This window comes from Aplidium turbinatum, chromosome 16 (assembly GCF_918807975.1).
Source record: "Aplidium turbinatum chromosome 16, kaAplTurb1.1, whole genome shotgun sequence".
Lineage (NCBI taxonomy): Eukaryota > Metazoa > Chordata > Ascidiacea > Aplousobranchia > Polyclinidae > Aplidium > Aplidium turbinatum.
The window spans coordinates 22,178,222-22,199,928 of record NC_137487.1 but is presented as its reverse complement, the minus strand read 5'-3'; the positions used below and the strand labels follow the sequence as shown (position 1 = coordinate 22,199,928).

General features: G+C 38.9%; 1 protein-coding gene and 1 pseudogene across 2 annotated transcripts; both read left to right on the top strand.

Moving 5' to 3' along the window:
- Positions 1-629: 629 nt before the first annotated feature.
- LOC145785416 (nuclear receptor-binding protein-like) lies at positions 630-20,867 on the top strand. 2 transcript variants are annotated; one of them, XR_014291164.1, is made up of 14 exons: positions 630-769; positions 977-1,098; positions 1,219-1,341; positions 1,695-1,805; positions 3,863-3,966; positions 4,721-4,842; positions 5,586-5,669; positions 6,693-6,867; positions 15,936-16,057; positions 17,087-17,228; positions 18,539-18,755; positions 19,239-19,370; positions 19,478-20,180; positions 20,228-20,867. XR_014291164.1 is itself a non-coding variant. In XM_082597072.1 (13 exons), the coding sequence occupies exons 2-13, from the start codon at positions 982-984 to the stop codon at positions 19,760-19,762; spliced, it is 1,734 nt and encodes a 577-aa protein (XP_082453198.1). In that variant the 5' UTR covers positions 630-769; positions 977-981; the 3' UTR covers positions 19,763-20,867. The 2 variants fall into 2 exon arrangements, 1 of the variants encoding a protein (XP_082453198.1); XM_082597072.1 differs by having other exon boundaries at positions 19,478-20,867.
- Positions 10,271-15,238, top strand: LOC145785875 (uncharacterized; annotated as a pseudogene).
- Positions 20,868-21,707: the final 840 nt, after the last annotated feature.

The window sequence follows — 21,707 nt, the reverse complement described above, 5'->3', positions numbered from 1 at the left end:
CAGCATCAATATTCACTATTTTAAACCACCTTGTGCAGCATCTTGTGTTGTTTTAACGGGTCTGCTACTATTCGGCGAGTGCCCTATTCGGCGAGAGCCCTTTTCGGCAAGTTCCCTATTCAGCGATCTTTTGATTTTTTTTTAATTATCATTGCCGCTTTTACATCATTTTAACGTTGCTAAACTTTCAAATAACCCCTTAACCCCTAACCCTTAACCCCCTAACCCTTAACCCTATACCCCCTAATCCTATACCCCCTAACCCTTAACCCCCTAACTCCAACCCGTTACCCTAAAACGGCAATGATAATTAGGCTATGGTACCTGATAATTTTAAAAAAACATTTCAAAAAATCGCCGAATAGGGAACTCGCCGAAAAAGGCTCTCGCCGAATAGGGCACTCGCCGAAACAGGCCATTCCGGTTTTAACAGTCCATAACCATAGTACATGTATCCTACTAGTTAAGACGAAATCCTTAAAGAAATGTTTATTGCCATTTCTATATAATATTATCCTTCTCAAAGTCATGTCTTTTAAACTTGGCAAATGCATAACAATCTTTCTGTACTGGAAATGTTCTATTCTTTTAAAACTTCAATCATATCCATTGTACCCGGCAAGCTTTGTTTTCTTGAGGTACGGCAACATGTTTGTGTAACTTCTTATTTGATGATTATTCAGCATTTAATATATACATATACTTTAGTATTTGCACCTGAGTGTTCACTGCTTACAATCAGAAGCATTCATTGTGGAGACTCATCCAGGTAACTAACAAATCAACGTTTAAAATATTTTTTTAAATAATTTACATAAATTTTTGAATTTCTTGGGTCTATCATGTTAATTTTTTCCTTGCTAATGCTTGCTGGAATCCTGGAGTCTGGAATGTCTGATATTTTTATTTAAGTTTATCATTTCAATCAGTTGTTTGCTCTTTTACTTTCTCCATCCCTCCTTGTATTTGTTCTTAGGATTGATGTCTGAACAGGATGAATCCACAAAGGCTGATGATAGCGAAGAACATGAGACTGATGAAGAAAGTGAGATTTTGGAAGAAAGTCCATGCGGGAGATGGCTCAAGAGAAATGAGGAAGTCAGTAAAAAATGTTTTGCACAAATCAGTAACTGAACATCATTGGAAGTCAATTAAATTTTTATTTCAAGGTCGATAAGTACCTTTGCAAATCATTATCCACTAGATGTCATCTGCTAGGTGTCGCAACGCAACGTTCCAGGGATCGATTGTGCATATTTAGCCATGGATTCTGAGGAAGGGATGGAGGTTGTATGGAATGAAGTGCAATTTTCTGAGAGGAAGAGCTACAAGGCACAAGAGGTATAAAATTGAGCATGGCAACCTATATTCACAGGCCATGCCAACTTGTGAGCTTCAAATTGGACTGGAGGCTGACTACAACTACAGCTTGATAGAAGTCAGAATTGTTTGTAGAAATTGATAGTCTTGGTTAGATGAGTTTGGGCTATTTTTGTACAACAGTACTGTATTTCTACTATACTATGAATTATGCATTAGATTTTAACACAATCGGAAATCCGAAAATCATCTGGCAACACTAAAAAGATTTTAATTTTTTTAAGAGCAACTAGGAGTTTTGCCGTGACATTCAATTATCACACTTCAATGGTAATTTAGATTGCAACTTGATAAATGTGTAATTTTATGCCCAGGAGAAGATTCGTACAGTATTTGATAACCTCACAAGGATAGACCATGCCAACATCGTTAAGTTTCACCGCTACTGGATTGATTCTCCCAAGAAAGAACCTCAAAAGACTAGGGTAGGTGCTTTGCATTCCACCAATTTTCTAGTAAGTTTTTCTATCTACAGCTGGATTTTTATTCACATGGCATGGTTTTTAAAAATCTGGGATTCTGGGTGTTTTCAATAAAACCCAACCCGGCAAGTTTGTAGGAATTTTTTTTTAAAAGCCTGGTTTGATGGGTGAAAAGGGGTTAGGGATTTTCATGTAAACATAACCAGATAAAGAAATTTTTCTTATGCCATTTTGTTTTTGGTATAATACTATAAGGATAAGTAGAGTTGTTTATGCAGTGTGCATTCATGCTGCTGAGCATTGAGTTGCTGGTTAAGCTTACTCAATGTAGCAAAAATTCCAAGCAGGTTTTGATTAGTTGTTGAAAATAGAACTTTTGAGAGGATTGCGTTGAGTTTGTTACTTCAATTACACACTTTAGTGCACAACCTAAAACAAAACTGCATACATCAGCGCAAAATATACAATCCAAAGTAATGATAAGAAAACAAAATGCATGGCTATCTCAACACTGTTCTGAACTCCACGTTGCACTTCACAAAGAGGATGCAGTAGCCTACAATTGACTGTCGTCCTTCTAATATTTTGGCTATCTCATAACAGTGGACACACGAGGCAAGAAAGACATACGAAGTAGAATTAGTCTAGCAAAAGACGCTTTCACTAGACTATTCTATTAGGTCACCGAGTTTGACAGAAGGAAGTTCCTGCTTGGTTGAAGTGTTGTCTGTGAATTATTCGATCCACTAGTGCCGTTGAATGAAGAGCTGTCTTTCAAATGTGTTACTCAAGCTCAAACACCAAGATTCGAACCAGCATCCTGACGTTTCTTCGTTCACAAAGTCAGGCGCTTAACCAACTGAGTATCAGGTGTACAGTAGCCTACATACACAGCCAACGATATGTTAAAGTTGGCGACCTCATATAGCATGCACTGCACCTGTGTAAGTAGGTTCAGTCGAAAAAATTAATGTTTTTTTTTAAACACCTTTTTTGTTTTGGGCGATTTTCGACTATTATTCAACGCAATAACAACAAATCTGAAACAATAACATTGCAACTAATTACTAAAGGATTGGTCTAAAATACGACTTTCAAAAATGCATCTATCTGTTGTTTTTATGTTTATTGAGTTTTTCAAATGTTCATTACAGTTACTTGACATATTTAACGACCAATGCAAATTATATTGTCTCATGGCACAAGAGAAAAACAGTTTCTCAAAGGTTACAACTTACTTACAAGTTATACTTCATTAATGGAAACAATCTTCATCAGGACTAGCAAACCAAAGTTGCCATTTTTATATAGTTTCAACGTTGCCAAGTTATTGAAACGCTGTGAAAATGGAACTATGCGAGCTTGAATGATATTATATAGCAGTAGAAAGTGTACGATTATACTGTGTATGAACAATCACTTTTGTGGGTTTGTTATGAACAGTTAGCAAACTGAATTTAGGAAATACTGAGTCATATACAGACAGCGGTTATTTTAGATCAACAGTTTGAAATTTACCCACTTTTTCAACTTAGCAATCTTCCGTTGATGTACTCACATTTTTGGTGTGCAAACTCTTATATGTACATTGTACAGTTATAATTTAGTATCATCTACAACTGCAGTTACGTTTGTTTTTTTAGACATATAGAGTTTTGCTGAAAGGATCTGTGTTTTATGTATGTGTAGGTTTATTGCACTGTTTGAATTACTTCATTCAATGTCTATGTCTGTAATAATTGCAAAAATCTTCCCTCTAAGGCTTAGAGTCTAAGGTATAAATGCCGTGATTTATTGCCGGCTAGGCTTGGACATCATTTCGAATCATGACGTGGTCCATTGTTTCTGCATTGAAGGTTCCTCTTTCTCCATCATTTGCGTTCATCAATAGCTAACCCTCGTCTGTTCAAACCTATAAATTATCAAAAGAAAAGATTAAAACATGTTTTACACACAATGCGAGAAAAGTGCATTCGCCTACAACTATTGTTCTCTATCCATACAATGACAAAAACTTATAACAGTCGTAATTCTTCAACTTGTGTTTTCTTGAATCGTAGGTTATCTTTATAACCGAGTACATGAGCTCGGGTTCTGTTAAAAAGTTTCTCAACAAAACAAAGGAGGTTCCGAAATACAAGAGCACAAAGTCCTGGAAAAGATGGTAAGACGGTGACGTGTGAATGATTCATATTAACAATGTTATGATAAGAGTCGTGCTGAGAATGTTATGGTGATGGCCTGAGCATCTTATTAGGAATGCTATATTACAAGATGTGAATAGTGTTTTAAAATAAATGGTATGCTGCAGGTCAGCCGTTTCACATGAACAGTGAACACGTGCCACTACAAGTACAGTATATACAAATACACCGGATGATGTAGTTGTTGTAGCAAGGCTTATAAAGTGTTGTAGGTTTGAATTTACGTAACAATGCAGTATACACGTAACAGAAAACTCCTTTATCTCTAAACATAAAGTTATTGACAGCAGCTTATTCATTTGTCGAGCAGCTGCATAGCCGAGTGGTGAGACCCTTGGTTCGACACCGCTCTAGAGCATGTGGCTGTATCTTAGCAAGATACTTGAAGGCAAACTGTCGATTGCAGGGTAAAGCCCCCTCGATTGTAGCCCTTGACTTTTCTCATGATTTTGAACTAAGCTGCTCTAGAGAGAAATGCCTACAGCCCTTGTTAGGGCTATGGCCTACTGAACTATTCACTTTCATTGACGTTAGAACTTATTTGCAGCACGGAAAACAGTTGATTACGTTCGGTGAATGTAATAGGGTCAGGTTATAAAGAGCACGGACAAACTCATATAATTTGTCATACGTGGCACAAAGACAACTTTTGGGGTCCGATGTTTTAAAATATCAATATTGCGTTTTTTAATTAATTTAATTTTTTCTGGGCAGGTGCAGACAGATCCTGTCGGCTTTAAGCTACCTTCATAGTTGTGATCCTCCGATCGTGCACGGTAACCTTACCTGTGACACCATATTTATCCAACATAATGGCCTGCTTAAGATTGGTTCAGGTATTTACTTTCATCATTGACTTTGTGACTGAAGTATACTTTTTCGGTGCACGATAATTTATGACAATGGCTCATCTTGATGTGATGTTTGCATGTTTCCTGCTACCAACCAACACTGGATTTTAATTATGTCTTGCATATAATCGTTTGCCAGATCATCATCATATACAGCATGTGGTAGCCCACTGCTGTGCGAAGGCCTTCCACTTTTCTTGCCAATTCAGTCGATCGTGTGTTTTTATGTACCAGTTGTTTGTTGTTTCACATTCTTTATCAATTTCGTCTCTCCACTTCATTTTCCAAGGTTACCCATACCCAAGTTGTTAATTTGTTAGTCCATTTGTTGTCGATTTGTGTTGATAGTCTAAATTTTCAGTAATTGTGTTATTAATTACTCTGGTGAGAAGCTTGCAGACTATCGAAGGTAGTTTAATCGGACGATAACTTTCTAATCTATTTTATCTCCTTTTATGATGTGAAAGCATATGCTGGACCGCTGGTCATATGTGTTTTTCCCCAAGTTGAACTTCTTTGTAACGGATTCCAACCAACGACCTTGTCGAATTATTTCTTCAATGACCTCAGAGTTGTATTTTCTTAATCTTTTCTGTTGTATTTTTACAAATGAGCTTATCAAGTTCTGCTTGTTTGCCACATGGTAGTGCTGAATGTGCTGTAGTTTTATCAAAATCTGCAATTTTAAGTAAAGAAACTTATAAGTATATTTAACCTGTTTATTGCAGTTGCCCCTGACGCGATTCGTAACCATGTGAAGACTTATCTGGAAATACACAAGAATATGCATTACTACGCGCCTGAATGCACAGGTACTGACGCTACTAATATGCATTATTACGCCCCTGAATGCACAGGTACTGACGCTACTAATATGCATTACTACGCTCCTGAATGTACAGGTACTAACGCTACTAATATGCGTTACTCCCCCCCTGAATGCACAGGTACTGACGCTACTAATATGCGTTACTACGCCCCTGAATGTACAGGTACTGACGCTACTAATATGCGTTACTCTCCCCCCTGAATGTACAGGTACTGACGCTACTAATATGCGTTACTACGCCCCTGAATGTACAGGTACTGATGCTACTAATATGTGTTACTCCCCCCTGAATGTACAGGTACTGACGCTACTAATATGCGTTACTACGCCCCTGAATGTACAGGTACTGACGCTACTAATATGCGTTACTCCTCCCCCTGAATGCACACAGGTACGAACGCTACTAATATGCGTTACTACGCCCCTGGATGTACAGGTACTGACGCTACTAATATGCGTTACTCCCCCCCCCCCTGAATGTACAAGTACTGATGCTACTAATATGCGTTACTACGCCCCTGGATGTACAGGTACTGATGCTACTAATATGCGTTACTACGCCCCTGGATGTACAGGTACTGATGCTACTAATATGCATTACTACTCCCCTGAATATACAGGTACTGACACTACTAATGTGCATAGTTTCCCATCCGATTTCTTCATGTAAGAGTGCCTCACAGTATCGCAATACAATACATTCTATTTTATTATAGCTTTGGTAGAGAGATACTTTTTGAATACCACAGACAGATAATCGATAACAGCTTTATAAGATTGAATTGCATAATTCAAAAAATAATATATAAAATACAGTAGCTACATAACTTCAAACGTTTTCGGCAAAACTTTATGCCCTCGTCAGGAAAATATCTATTTTATTTTTTGAATTATGCAATTCAATCTTATAAAGCTGTTATCGATTATCTGTCTGTGGTATTCTATTATAAAGTTAAAAGGACAAAATTACAAATGTTTATTTGCTTTCAATTCTCTATTTCTTCAGACTCGCACGGTTGTACCATCACACCTGCAATGGATATCTACTCGTTCGGGATATGCGCATTAGAAATGGCGCTTCCGAAAACCCATCTCGTAGGCGAAAGCAAACGTACTACAACGGAGGACATAGAAGAAGCTCTTACAAGATTAGAAGATCCACTCCAACAAAACTTCATACGGCAAGTCACTATGATGCAACAATATCCCAGCTAGCTGTATCGATAGGCAACTTCGACAACTAGAATTTTTGTAGTCTTTCCAAATTAGATTAGAATTAGAGTAATTTAGGCTTTTACAAATTAGAGTAGAATTTAAACTAGATTAGAATAAGTTGGATGCAGTTGTCACATATCTCTTTTTCGGAATGGCCCGTTTCGGTGAGTCCGGTTCGGTGAGTTCCCTATTCGGTGAGAGCCTTTTTCGGTGAGAGACCTATTCGGTGATTTATTTTTTTAATTATTGGGTACCCTAGCCTAATTATCATTGCCGTTATAGGGGTTAGGGGTTAAGGGTTAAAGGTTAGGGGTTAAGGTCTTATTTCAACGTTTAGCGACGTTAAAACGATGTAAAAGCGGCAATGATAATTAGGCTGCGGTACCCAATAATTTTCAAAATTTTTTTTAAAAAAATCACCGAATAAGGCTCTCACCGAATCGGACTCACCGAATAGTAGCAGACCTCTCTTTTTAGTTGGATGAAAACGCCAATGTGGCAACTCGGGTTCAAAGTGTCATTCCACCATCACAGCGCCAAAACCACTTACGTCATAATATACATTGTAACTAGGGTGGAGTGAAAAAAATAAAAATCACTAATTCAAAAAACGTCCCCTCTCAATAGTTGCCTTTGGTCCCAAAACTAAGTTTAAAAGTGGTTTTGGGAAGTTGCCTCGAATACTCAGGTGACAACTTTGACGCAAAGGTCATGCGGGGGTCAAATCCCATAAAAATGCCATAACTCTGTGAGCGGTGATGTTAGAGAGCTAATTTTGATGCCATAAGAAGCAGAATGTGCACTTTCCTATCTGTCCCAAAAGAAGTTTTTTTCGAAATTTCGCTAGATATATGGTTATTTTCACAAAATGTAATTTTCAGGTCAAATATGAATAACACATAGCATTATGCACAGTTTAACACCACCATAACATAATCACTCCACAAGAAATCAGCACAATGAGTATGATATATCTCTAACCAATGAAACACACATTTGAGTGGTCTTAGAGCAAGCACAAGCACAGCATGGTAACAACAAACAAATATGAAATTGGGTTTCATAATATTACAATAGCCTAGACGACAGACATTAAATCCCAGTTTTATGCAGGAGGAAATGGTATGGGCAGGAAGACCTAAGATTGAAATTGCTTTTTGGTATTGTATTGCTTCATCAGTTTTCGTGACCGAATCTTTAGCCTGATCAGACCGTCACGTCTGTTGAAGCCAGCTACTGCTGATGAAGCTTCGGTTACAAGCTTTATGTGGCGCTCCACAGCTTAATTGTGGTATGGGTGGCGCATAATGAGCTTTTCTTCTCTGGTTTTTTCGATGTCGCAGTTACTCAGGTGTGGAATTGCTGGTGGTTTGTTGGTTTGGTCAGAATTTAAGTTCACAAGTTTGTAGTAAGATTTAGCATGAACGTTGATTGCTGGAACATTGAATTTTTTCACATGGACAGAAGCTACGGATTCTTCCCCATCGGATGGCTCGTTTTGGACTGGTGCTGCTTCGCTTTCAGGCACTTCATTTTCGATTGAAAATTGTTCAATGACCCCTCTCAAACTAAGGATTTTGTTCACAGCTAAATGACGAACTGTTTCATCTGCCAACATCCCCAAGAAAATGTTTTCTTGTTGCGCAAAGAATGCATTTCGCGTAAGGACATCCAGTGCAATCTTCTTGACTTTATTGTTCGGAAATTTGACGACTCTTTGTAGCATATTGAAGAAGTTTTTCGGTCCATCTGTGATCGTGTGGTAGTGCTTGATTTCAAACTATGCCGGAAAGTAAACTCTAATGCAAAATTCTGCGATTGTTGTCAATGTTGTGGTTGGTTGTTGTATAGAAACATAGAAACGGGGTATGCGACAGGCCAAGGTCAGCCACTTTGCATGGGAAAGTCCTCCAACTTCGAGAAGCTTGAGATCTTCATCAACAGTGCCCAACATTACGACCATACAGATTCTGTACCCATAATTTTCGTCATTTAGCTGTTAACAAAATCCTTAGTTTGAGGGGAGTCATCGAACAATTTTCAATCGAAAATGAAGTGCCTGAAAGCGAAGCAGCACCAGTCCAAAACGAGCCATCCGATGGGGAAGAATCCGTAGCTTCTGTCCATGTGAAAAAATTCAATCATGCTAAATCTTACTACAAACTTGTGAACTTAAATTCTGACCAAACCAACGAACCACCAGCAATTCCACACCTGAGTAACTACAACATCGAAAAAATCAGAGAAGAAAAGCTCATTATTCGCCACCCATGCCACAATTAAGCTGTGGAGCGCCACATAAAGCTTGTAACCGAAGCTTCATCAGTAATAGCTGGTTTCAACAGACGTGACAGTCTGATCAGGCTAAAGATTCGGTCACGAAAACTGATGAAGCAATACAAAAGCAAAAAGCAATTTCAATCTTAGGTCTTCCTGCCCATACCATTCCCCCCTGCATAAAACTGGCATTTAATGTCTGTCGTCTAGGCTATTGTAATATTATGAAACCCAATTTTATATTTGTTTGTTGTTACCATCCTGTGCTTGTGCTTGCTCTAAAACCACTCAAATGTGTGTTTCATTGGTTAGAGATATATCATACTCATTATGGTGATGTTAACTGTGCATAATGCTATATGTTATTCATATTTGACCTGAAAATTACATTTTGTGAAAATAACCATATTTCTAGCAAAATTTCGAAAAAAACTTCTTTTGGGACAGATAGGAAAGTGCACATTCTGCTTCTTTTGGCATCAAAATTAGCTCTCTAACATCACCGCTCACAGAGTTATGGCATTTTTATGGGATTTGACCCCCGCATGACCTTTGCGTCAAGGTTGTCACCTGAGTATTCAAGGCAACATCCCAAAACCACTTTTAAACTTATTTTTGGGACCAAAGGCAACTATTGAGAGGGGACGTTTTTTGAATTAGTGATTTTTATTTTTTTCACTCCACCCTAATTGTAACGTCAGTGAATTGATGAATTAACCGAATTTTTCATGACTTTGCTGCTCAAGGGATGCAATGACATTTCGATCTTGATGGTTTTATTGCATTTTCTTTGTATAATGATGATAAGAGCGCAGTAACATTCCATTTGCCAATGACACTACGTAACAGATTTCAAAAAAAAAAAAATGGTTTGGCTCCATTTTTTAAGTGTATCTGTATGATTTTCAACCGCTAATTCCAAAAATGCTGTCAGTTTTTTTCTATGATCGATCGTTTTTAAAATACGATGATTTCCGTTTTTTGTGACCGTAAACTGCAGGTTTTTTATGCGGTTATGGTTGCTATGATCTGTGTCTGTCTTTCAGCATCATCATTATAATGTTTTGGACAGAATCTAGACTATATTTGGGGATGGACATTAATAATCAAGATTAGTCATGAGCACCACATGGACTTTGTGGCAGCTGTCAATCTCACCTTCAAGGATGATTGTTGATTGAGTGGGTTTTGGAAAAGTTAAGTCATTTGCAGTTCCGTGAGTTTGGGAGACCCGTAAATCACCACGATGATTTTGGATTTTCGACACCAACAAAATATAAACCGCAAATTTCAACGTAGAATCTCAAGCCTCACATCAGAAATGTGGAAGGATGACACGCATAACAACGAACTAACTGAAGAGTGAAGACTTTTCGATCGAAGAAATGACTGAAGCCATAAAGTTACTGAAAGCAGGGAAGGCTTCAGATCCAGACCTGATTCACCCCGAATTCATACAAAACTTAGGAAAGGAAACAATTAATTGGCTATGAAATTTTTATTCTCATTGCATGCGAACCCTAAAGATCCCTAAACTCTGGCGGAAAGCATTGATTGTTTCAGTACCAAAACCAAACAAACCGGTAACTGACCCAAAGAGCTATCGCCCCATCTCCCTATTGTTGCGTGCCATTCAAACTTTCTTTTGAAGCCACACCCACAATCCCACATACCTTGAGGTTCGACTTGATCGGTCTCTTACATACCGCAAACACCTAAAACACTTACGCGGAAAAGTGACATCTCGCTCTGCTCTGTTAAAACGTCTTGATGGTGCAAGGTGGGGTGCTAGCCCCTCTGTGCTGAGAACAAGTGGTTTAGCCTTAGTCTACGCCCCTGCTGAATACTGTGCTGCTACTTGGTGCAGAAGCGCCCATACTGACCTTGTCGATGTGCCAATCAACAACTGCCTGCGAACTGTCACAGGTTGCCTCCGTCCAACTCCAACTGACTGCTTGCCTGTCCTTGCAAACATTGAACCAGCTGCACTACGGCGCCAACGTGCTGTTCTTTCCCTGAGCCGTAAAGCCCTAAACCCGGGCCATCTGCTACACGCAACCACGCTGAGATATCCAACAAAGCAGCGGCTAAAATCAAGAAAGCCATTTGTATGCGCTGCACAAGGCCTTCTGTCAGCCTCTGGTGGAAGCCCTAGCAAACAGTGGTGCCACGCGACGTGGTGTGAACAATGGTCAAGCAGCACATCTCCACTTGGCCAAGTATTCAGATCCCCGTCCGAGAACCAGCTGGGCCATGGCCTCTCTAGACTTGCCTCATCAAGGCGTAACCGTTTGCTCACTGGTGTTGGACGCTATGGTGCAGACATGTTGCGCTGGGGCTTGGCAGAAAGTGCTGCTTGTTGTGAGTGTGGTGAAATGCATACGCCAGCCCACATTATCTAGGATTGCCGGCTATACAGACCACCTCATGGTATGAAAGGCCTAGTTTCTATCGATGACGACACCAGGCAGTGGCTAACCAACGGATGCCCTGACATATAGCGACAACACGAGGGAAGATGATTTTGGATAATAAAACATATCAAAGTATCGCAAAATCAGCGGAAGAAGAGCAGTGACACATCCAAGTAAACGCTCATTCATTGTAATTGTTCCTCACAGTTCAGCCTGACCAGTTCCAAACCCACCATCAAATGTTAGTTTTTTCTCTGCATCACTAACAGTGATTTATATGCTCTGAGACTGGATTCAATTTCTTATATGCTGTGTACTTATTCTTCATTATTTTAGATAGAAAATTAATATACTTCAGTGAAGACTCAGCAACCAGCAAAACTACAGACACTGATGCGGAATATGCACCAACAATCTCAGAACCTCATTTTCCAGTTCAAAAGAATTGTATGAATTAATACGTGATCTGAATTTAAAAAAATCTGAAGCAGAGTTATTAACGTTCAGGCCAAATGAGTGGAATCTGCTTGGTGATGACTTCAGGGCACTGCTTACCAGGGGCGCCGGAACGGTTTTTGACTGGGGGGCAGGATTATAAAAAAAGGCCACTTTTGTTGCTGAAAGGCCAATTTTTTTTTAAGTTTTAAAATCGAGCCTAGCAATAATGCTCATCCATCAGCTAATCATCGAGTAATGATAGCCTACAAGTGTCCGGTATACAAAGAATAATGGCACGGGAGGAATCATGCTATGTTGGGATGATGTAGGCTGATTACCTACTGTGATACAGAATTTTGTGTGGTGAATATTATTTTGAGGCAGAAATGAAAGATTATAATTAGGCTAAAAGCTAATTGCTGAAATTGTCATATCGTATTTCAAAATGTGCAGTAGCTTACATGACCTTAAAAGGGCACCATTGCCCTCCCAGAGATTGGCACTTGGAATAGATCATGATCTTACTCAGTGGCGTTACACTTCTACCAAAAGTCACAAAGCAGTGTTACTTCATGTCACAATCAATGTGCGAGGTCTCGCGACGGGCTGCTTTGTACCTTGACCAAAAGTGCTGTTTTGATTGTGGGATCCTTAACCGTATCTGTCACTGCTTCCTTTTGGCGGCAAGAGTTACTGGCCGAGATCATCAGGTCTACATCTCTCTTATTGCTAATTAGTTCGTCGGCTTATATCAAATAACACCGGAAAAAAGTATGTCGTTGGTCAAAAGCCTTATCTATTACTACAATCAATTTATTTCGCAAAATATATTCGTGATTGTGTATTTTAGGTAGAAAAGGTGATAATTCAGATAATATGAAACCAAGGAACTTTCAGAAATAATTAATTAAACTACCATTCAACGCTTTATAGGCAGAGAAAACTTTTCCTCGAACCGTAGAAAATTTCATTATCAGATCACCGCTTCAATGCGTGATGGAAATCTTGAGTTTAAATTTAACCGTTGTTATTGCGTTCATAAACGTAGTTGCACTGATGAGAATTTAATATTCGAAAACGCGTTCTGCAACACTGTTTTTTGCACTCTGCAATGCTTGATGCAGATTTATCTGTAGATTTCCATCACGCATTGAAGCGGTGATCTGATAATGAAATTTTCTATGGTTCAAGAAAAAGTTTTCTCTGCCTATAAAGCGTTGAATGGTAGTTTAATTAATTAAAAGGTGATAAAGACTCGGTTTTAGACCTATTTTCGCCATTTTTTGATCAAATTTTTCAGTTGACATTTCATTTTGAAAGTCTTCTTGCATTGAACACAGAATTTCATCAATTTTGTTTTTCCGTTTCTGTGCAAACAGTATTACATGCACTTTTTGCACTACAAAGCAATTTGCCCAAATAACGAATTACCTTCCTAATTATTGTCTGCCAGCAAAGAATGACTCATATTGCGTCAGAGACCGACTCCCTACCCAGACAGCAAAATCGACGTTGAATCAATGTAAAATGACGGATTTTGCTGCCTGGAATTTTAGCGCCGTCGCGTTAACACAAAAGGAAACCGCATGCTAATAGTAAACTGTCAATCATAGCTATTGAATATCAGCAAGTTTCTTGCATTTCATAACTGCCTGTGACAAAAGGTTTATTGTGAACTTCACAATTATCCGATACCAACATAATCGGGATTAAAATTTGGAGCAAGAAAAAAAGTAAAAGTCAAGAAATCTCAGGTTTTTAATGTCACTGCTTCTATGTGAAATTGCTGAATTAGCAGAGGGCGAGACCATAAGGTCTACGCCAGTAACAGATACGGTTAAGCGATGTGTTATTATCGGTTACTGACCTGTAGTGACCTCTGATTGCGAAGTCTTTATTATGTAATGTATTTCCAGAACATTCATTCAAAACAAACCTGGAATGTTCTTTTGTTTTTCACAATTGTCAAATGTCGTTTGTCATGACTTCATAAAGATGTTTATCAGTAGATCTGTGATTGCGAAATCTTTATTATGTAACGTACTTTCTAGAACCTTCTACCCTACGTGACAATCTGGAAGCTTCTTTAAACTTGCTCGTTTTCGTTTAGTGCAACTCGACAGAACAATGAGTCCTTATGATGTAACATTATGTAACCTTCTCGAAGTTACTAGACCGAACAACCTTCTATAAATACAGTGGTGTAATTTGCGTAATCATTATTGATGAATTATTATTATGAGTTGTGGATTGGTAATAAGTGCAGAGATTATTGTTGATTGAGAGTCGAAGTAATTGAATACAAGTAGATGAGAATTGGTGCAGATATAAATTGTGTTCGAAATTAGAGTTATTTGAGAAGCCGTTCGTTAAAGTCCTTCAAGAATTTTCATTATCATTTCACCAGTAGAAATATTCGACATTTAATTGACTGCCTTTCGGTAATATCCCATTGAACTACGTCATTGAACCTTTGCAAGTCTCTTTCCTGGTAAGAGATAGAAAGAAACCGTGACACTTCACAACTTGGCAACATACAGTTATACATCCGTCAGTTTCATTTGCTTATGCAATACTGATGAAAGAAGATTGTGAAAACGTCAAGCAACTGCTCTTTAACATCAGTTACGCTCAGTTTAAGTGATATGTTTGTGGTGACTTTGGTGGCTCTTGCATTTTTGTGCTTGTGGAGTAGTAGAGCTGACGGTGAGCACTATGAGAAAGTTCATTGGCCGACAAAGGAAAAACTAACTCCAGAAATGTACGTTACTAAGGAGTCTCTTCTAAGCGGGGAAAACATTTACTGCAATCACTTCATTTCAACTGAGGTCTGGTAAAACAGTTGTGAAAGCTTTAGATTTTCAAGGACAATTGTTTCAAGAAATCGGCTCAATGTTTCCCAGACTATCGGTTGGCAAAACAAAAAGAGGAATATTTGTGGGTTCCCAGATAAGCACAATGCTAAAACTTGAAAGAACGGAAGAGTGGCAAGTATCTTGAACTGTGGTTGATGGAGTTCTGATAAATAAAAAGGACCGAAATTACAAGCAGTTGGTGGAAAAACTAATCAAATGTTACCACAACATGAGTTGTCTCATGTCTAAAGAACTATTTGTTATGTCCTCATCTGAATGTTTTTTAAGAAAATCTTGGTGACTTCAGTGAGGAGCATGGTGAGAGATTTCACCAAGATATTGAGCCAATGTAAAAACAATATAAAGGCCACTGAGACAATGCAATGCTGTGAGACTACCTTTGGTCTTTGTAAAGCCAGATAGGGGCGGTCATAAAAGAAAAGATCACTCAAAAGTAAATTTTTGAATGACACTTACTGTTTGCAACACTATATTACGTTTATCTTCAAGCCTTCTTTATGAACTTTAACTGGATTTTGTGTTCAATAAACCAAACGGGACCTTGATGTCAAGTTGAAATCAACTGCAAGAGTAGCCTATAACACAATTTGCGACCTACAGCTACATCAGATAAAACAAAAAAAAATTGAATATCTCAAAAGTAACAATGGTACGAAAAAAATAACTGGGTTTTTGAATTCAGCACCCAAACATGCATAAAGAGGCATTAAAAAATGTAGCCAAATAAAAATTGTGTTACATAGTGTAAATGCTGTTGAACAAACTAAATTTTTTAGCAAAACTGGAGATTGGATAAGTACTACAATTAGAGCAAACAAGTTTTTACCGATTAAATTAGAATTACCGACATTTCGCTCTAGTTTATCGAATTAAACAACTAGAATTATCTAGTTGCCCAAGTCTATATAGGAGTGCACATATGTACCGTTTGAAAATTTTGTGATGTGTTGACTGGCGTAGCATTGTCAAGGGTTGTGTTCACTGGTTGATTTTTGCCTTGCAATGTTTTAAAAATCCTTGTATTTGCAGATTGTGCATTTCGAAGAACTCCAACGAACGACCATCAGCCCGAGAACTGCTTCTACATCCTGTCTTGTTTGAAGTTCCATCTCTTAAGCTTCTCTCTGCTCACGCGTTTGTGAAAAATCAAGGTTAATGTTAGCAGTGACCAGACTTGGACAACTATAAATTTTTTAACTTTTTGAAATTAGATTAGAATTACAGCTATTCTAGTTTTTACAAATTAGACTAAACTTAAAATTAGAGCTAGCTAAGTGTTCGCTAACGAGTAGAATTTAAACTAGATTAGAATTAGTTTGTCGTCACATACTGTATCTTTTTCTATTTGGATAAAAACGCTAATATGACAACTCATGGGCAACTCTAGATCAAAGTGTCGTTCCCCCATCACTGCATCAAAACCACTTACGTCATAATAGACATTGTGATGTACGTGAATTGATGAGTTATCGAGTGTTTAATGACTTCGTTACTTAAGCAATGGAATGACAATATGACACTTTGATCTTGATCGTTTTATTGCATTTTTCTTGCATGAGGTTTCCTTTCATTTGCTGAAAAACACTGTAGGAACCAGCACCCGTGGCTCAGTGGTTATCGCCTTCGGCTCTGGTGCTGGTAGCCCTGGGTTCGATTCCAGGTCGGGTCATACCAAATACTTTAAAAAGGATACCGATTGTGTTCTTCCTTGCATAACGCAGTAGGATAAATTGGGTAATAATCTGGTGACATATCACCCTCTTCCAATCTGCCTTGAGCCAGCATGGAAGCAGTACGGCTCATAAAATCACATGGAACCCTGTCAAGTAACTCATGTCGATGCGCAATCTGCTGCAAGCAGAGAGAGCGAATGATTATACTGTAGGAAAAGCTAGAATTTTTAGCAAAACTGGATATTAGATTATAACTAGAATTAGAGTAAACAAGTTTTTACCAAATTAGATTAGAATTAGTAACGTTTTGCTCTAATTCATCGAATTAGACAACTAGAATTATCTAGTTGTCTAAGTCTGGCAGTGACCTCTTACAACATCAAGTCATATATATGGAAAGTACATCAAAATTGTATTATGTCGTCAGCGACAACTAGTTTACAAATGGAAACACTTTAAGTGTGAACAGATGTTACTTCATCTTACAATAAACACTTTTTGTTTCAGAAATTCTCCCGGAAACTCAGCTAGATTTCTACAAACAGAAAGAAAAAAGTAAAGAAAATGTCCTGGCCAGCGTCTCCGGGAAAGATCTCACTGAAGGGGATATGCTATCTTTTGATGTAGAGAAATTTCTTGAAGACGTCAGGTACTGTATGTTGTTTCCTGATTCAACATCACACGTAGAGTTGGTGCTTGGGTTTACGTTTTAGAATGCTTCTGGTGTAGAAACTCTGGAGTTATGGAGAATATGGAGTTGCCTCTTAGTTTTCCATTACTTCTAGGTCTGCTCTGGCCCGTAGCAGGAACATGGCCCCATTTATTGGTCAAATGGCACTATTGTTAGGCTTGTCATCTTGTTCGAAACCTGGGTGTGTGGCAAACTGTGCGGAAGAATCTCATCATTGATTTAGTTCAACAGACGTGACAAGAATGACGTCATAGTTATCCTGCTGCATCTCATGTTTCACCAAATCGTCATGACCATGTCTTGCCGTTGGATTCTGAGACGAGAGAGTGAGGTTGGAGTCCTGCGCAGCCATTCCTTACTTAAAACAGAATCACACGCCAGTCATGCTTCTGGATCTGACCATCTTCGAAAACGAAGGGCGCACATAATTACTTATCATAACCATCCCACTTCAGTTACTATTCGATAAAACCACCCCGGATTGGTGTGTACTGTGTACGTGGCATAACCATTCTAGATTGGTGTTGACATGAAATAACCATTCTAGATTGGTGTTGACATGGCATAACCAATAACCATTCTAGATTGGTGTTGACATGGCATAACCATTCTAGATTGGTGTTGACATGGCATAACCATTCTAGATTGGTGTTGACATGAAATAATCATTCTAGATTGGTGTTGACATGAAATAACCATTCTAGATTGGCGTCTACATAAAATAACCATTCTAAATTAGTGTCTACATGAACCATTCTAGATTTGTATCTGCATGAAATAACTATTCTTGGTGTCTGCATGACATTACCATTCTAGATTGGTGTCTGCATGAAATAGTCCACAGGAAATAGCCATTCTAGATTGGTGTTTACATGAAATACGGTAACCACTAACCATTCTAGATTGGCGTCTACATAAAATAACCATTCTAAATTAGTGTCTACATGAACCATTCTAGATTTGTATCTGCATGAAATAACTATTCTTGGTGTCTGCATGACATTACCATTCTAGATTGGTGCCTGCATGAAATAACATTCTAGATTGGTGTCCACAGGAAATAGTCATTCTAGATTGGTGTTTACATGAAATAACTATTTTAGATTGGCGTCTACATGAAATAACCATTCTAAATTAGTGAACCATTCTAGATTGATCTACATAAAATAACTATTCTTGGTGTCTGCATGAAATAACCGTTCTAGATTGTTGTCTACATGAAATAATCATGCGAATTTGTTTTTTTATTCGAATCTTGCTATTTTTAGAAATGGCATATACCCACTCACGTCACTTGCTCTTCCAAAGCCCCCCCGATCCCAGACCCGCCCCCAATCTCCATGCGAGTCCGACGATCAGAACGAAAAAGGTCAACGACCCGGAATGCCTCAGAGTCAGCAAAAAATTCCCCCAGAAACCCGAAAGATAGTTCACGCCCAATGTTGCTACTTACCCATAGAAGATGAAGTTGACGTAGGAAGTCACGTGAGAAAATCTTGTACTTATTAAATGTATCAAAGTTTCAGCGATAATCGTATACTGTAGATCTTCCATTACTTGACGGGTGATCATATTCTACCAGTTACGGGTGATCATTTTTCATCAGTGGATAGGTGATCATCTTCCTCCAGTGGATAGGTGATCATCTTCCATCAGTGGGCAAGTGATCATCTTCCACCAGTGGACAGGTGATCATCTTCCATCAGTGGATAGGTGATCATCTTCCACCACTGGACAGGTGATCATCTTCCACCAGTGGATAGGTGATCATCTTCCATCAGTTGGTAGGTGATCATCTTCCACCAGTGGACAGGTGATCATCTTCCACCGATTGACAGGTGATCATCTTCCACCAGTTGCCTGGTGATCACTGATCATCTTCCACCAGTGGACAGGTGATCATTCCGTCGTTTGACAGGTGATCATTATCAGTCAATAGACATGTGATTATTGGTAGTTTTGTGACAGGTAATCATCCAAATTCGATTTGAAGACAGGGCCGGACAGTTGGTCAATCGTCAGCTCAGATGCGACACCACACCAAATGACACCCCAGACAGCCTCGCCTCAGAGCTGGTAGCCCTCAACTTCATTAGAGAGGTTAGTAGACACGCGGTAACGACTGAATCTTGGGCGGTTTCGCTTTGTGTACGTGTGGGAAACTATTTGCTTTCACAAACAGAATTGTCTACTATTTAACTTTCCAGGGAGATCGAGATTTGATTGGCGCCATCTTGGAGGATCAGCTGTCTCCTCATAAAGACCATCGGAGCTATTTAGCTGATCTTTACTCGAAACAGCTAGAGACTGGAGACTTTATCGTTCCCTTAGAAAGTATCTCCGAAAGCAACGACTCTAATGTCGAGACGGCCCAAGCTTCTCGTCAACTCAATAATAATAACTCGTCTCGCACTGATGACGTTGTCACTTCACCGCTGATAGCGCCTCAGAGTAGCGTCATCCCACTCGACCTGACTACCGTCGCCGAGTAACGAATCTTAAGGTTTGGCACATGCAGTGAATTGTCAGTGATCATTTTCGCCTTAAATATATAAGTTAGTGTTAATATCATAAGTCTTTTTGAACTGCCGTAGTAAATTTACGTTTGCCAAACAGCAGAAACACAACACGTGTGTTATATACTCATTTGCAATATTATTTGAAAGTAGCATTTTAGGGCAAAGTGTTTGAGCCATTGAAGTGCAACTGCACAATCGAATTAACATTAGCTACAGTCCATTACCAAGACATCCGGTACCGGTTGAAAAACTCACTTCCTTACAATTGAGGCCCACAGCTAAGAAACCGACCTTTTTCTTATGCTCTTTAGCGCTTCTCTCTCACACTACCTGGAAGTGGCAAACTCATCAACGTCATCTGATGATATGACGTCAGTTCAAGGCGAACTGAGTGGAGACCAAACTAGCCGAGATAGGCTTGGCATCAAATAACGAAAGGACTAGTAAAAGCAATTGTCGCTTGGAGGTCTGTCTCGAACTGACGTCATAATCCCGTGTGTTGTGCAATACAATCCGCCATTGCAGCAACGTGGCCAAAAATACAAGCGCGTGGAAAACCATGGTTTTGATAATTTTTATTGAGATAAACATAACCTTAAAATGTAACGGCGACGTTGGTATTTATAGATTGAAACATGCTTTTTCAGATAAAGTGCAGTAAAAATTATCGTGCAATTGCACTTGAAACCTTTTGTTCAAAGGGAGCGTTCAAATATTACGTAATGCTGTTTTTCCGATTTTTTGACCCCCCCTCCCCCATGTGACGCCAACGTAACGTTTTTGTCAACCCCCCTCCTCTACGTGACGCTTTTCCATTACAAAGCCCGTTTTGCCAGTTTATATCAAAATTATGACGTGGAAATACGTGCTGATAAAATATCTTGGTTTGTATGCACCTAAAGCTTACGTTTGAGACATGAAATTTTAGCTAGGCTATATTCTTTTTTTGGAATTAAAACGTTATGTACCTACTGAAAACGTTTAGTAGCCTACAGCAAGCGGATGGAAAATTTGCATTGGTGTAGGCCTATGTGTGGTAATTATGCCATCATGCCGACAATAATCGAAAGCGAATGTTGCCAGGAGAATGACTCTGTGTTAGCCAAAACTAAAACTGTTTCAAAGTCTTGTTGTTTTCTCGCTTTTCTATTCGATCCAAACGCCCGATCGTACTCACAGACCTGTACCTAGGTCGATCGAGTTTTGTGGCTACTGCATTGACAGTGGCGTTCACATATCTTGAAAAATCAAAGACAGAAGGAACAGCTTCAGGGATGAGCAGGTGTCTGGACTTGGTGCCTTGTAGCTCTGCCTGTAGATCACGTTGGTAATCGCTGGCCAGAAAATGATCGCTGCACACACGGCAGTGCTTGTTTACAGGTGGGTCTTTGAGTTTCATCGCCGAGATCCATTTCTTCAGCTTGTCGTCATTATTCAAGGGTAAACGATGAAAGGATACCCCATTTGACGATTCCCCAGGTAGTACAACCGGGAGCCATACAAGAAGCCACCATTTTAAGGGCGTAAAAACTCCCTTAGCACAAAATTGTTTGCTGTTTCGGTAGCCTACGCGATTTGTTCCTTGTGTTTGCACGCAAAACAGTAGACCTTGGATGCGGCGTTGCCAGCCAATCACGTCATCAAAAATTTTGACTAATCAGAATCATTCAAATCAAAAAAAGTTTTTTTTAGGTTTTTTAATTAATGGTAACACAAAAAAAACATTGTTGAAAAACGTTTTATTTCAGAAAGATCTACAAATACAAGCCATGTATTTTCGTTGCAGTGCACCTTTAAGTTTAAAGCATAAAAACCAAAAACAGTCTTTAATGAATTTATTAACAATTTACGTAATGTACTTCACTAGCTGCTGAAGTCAATGAGACATCTGTGGTCGATCAAAGTTGTCACTTTCATT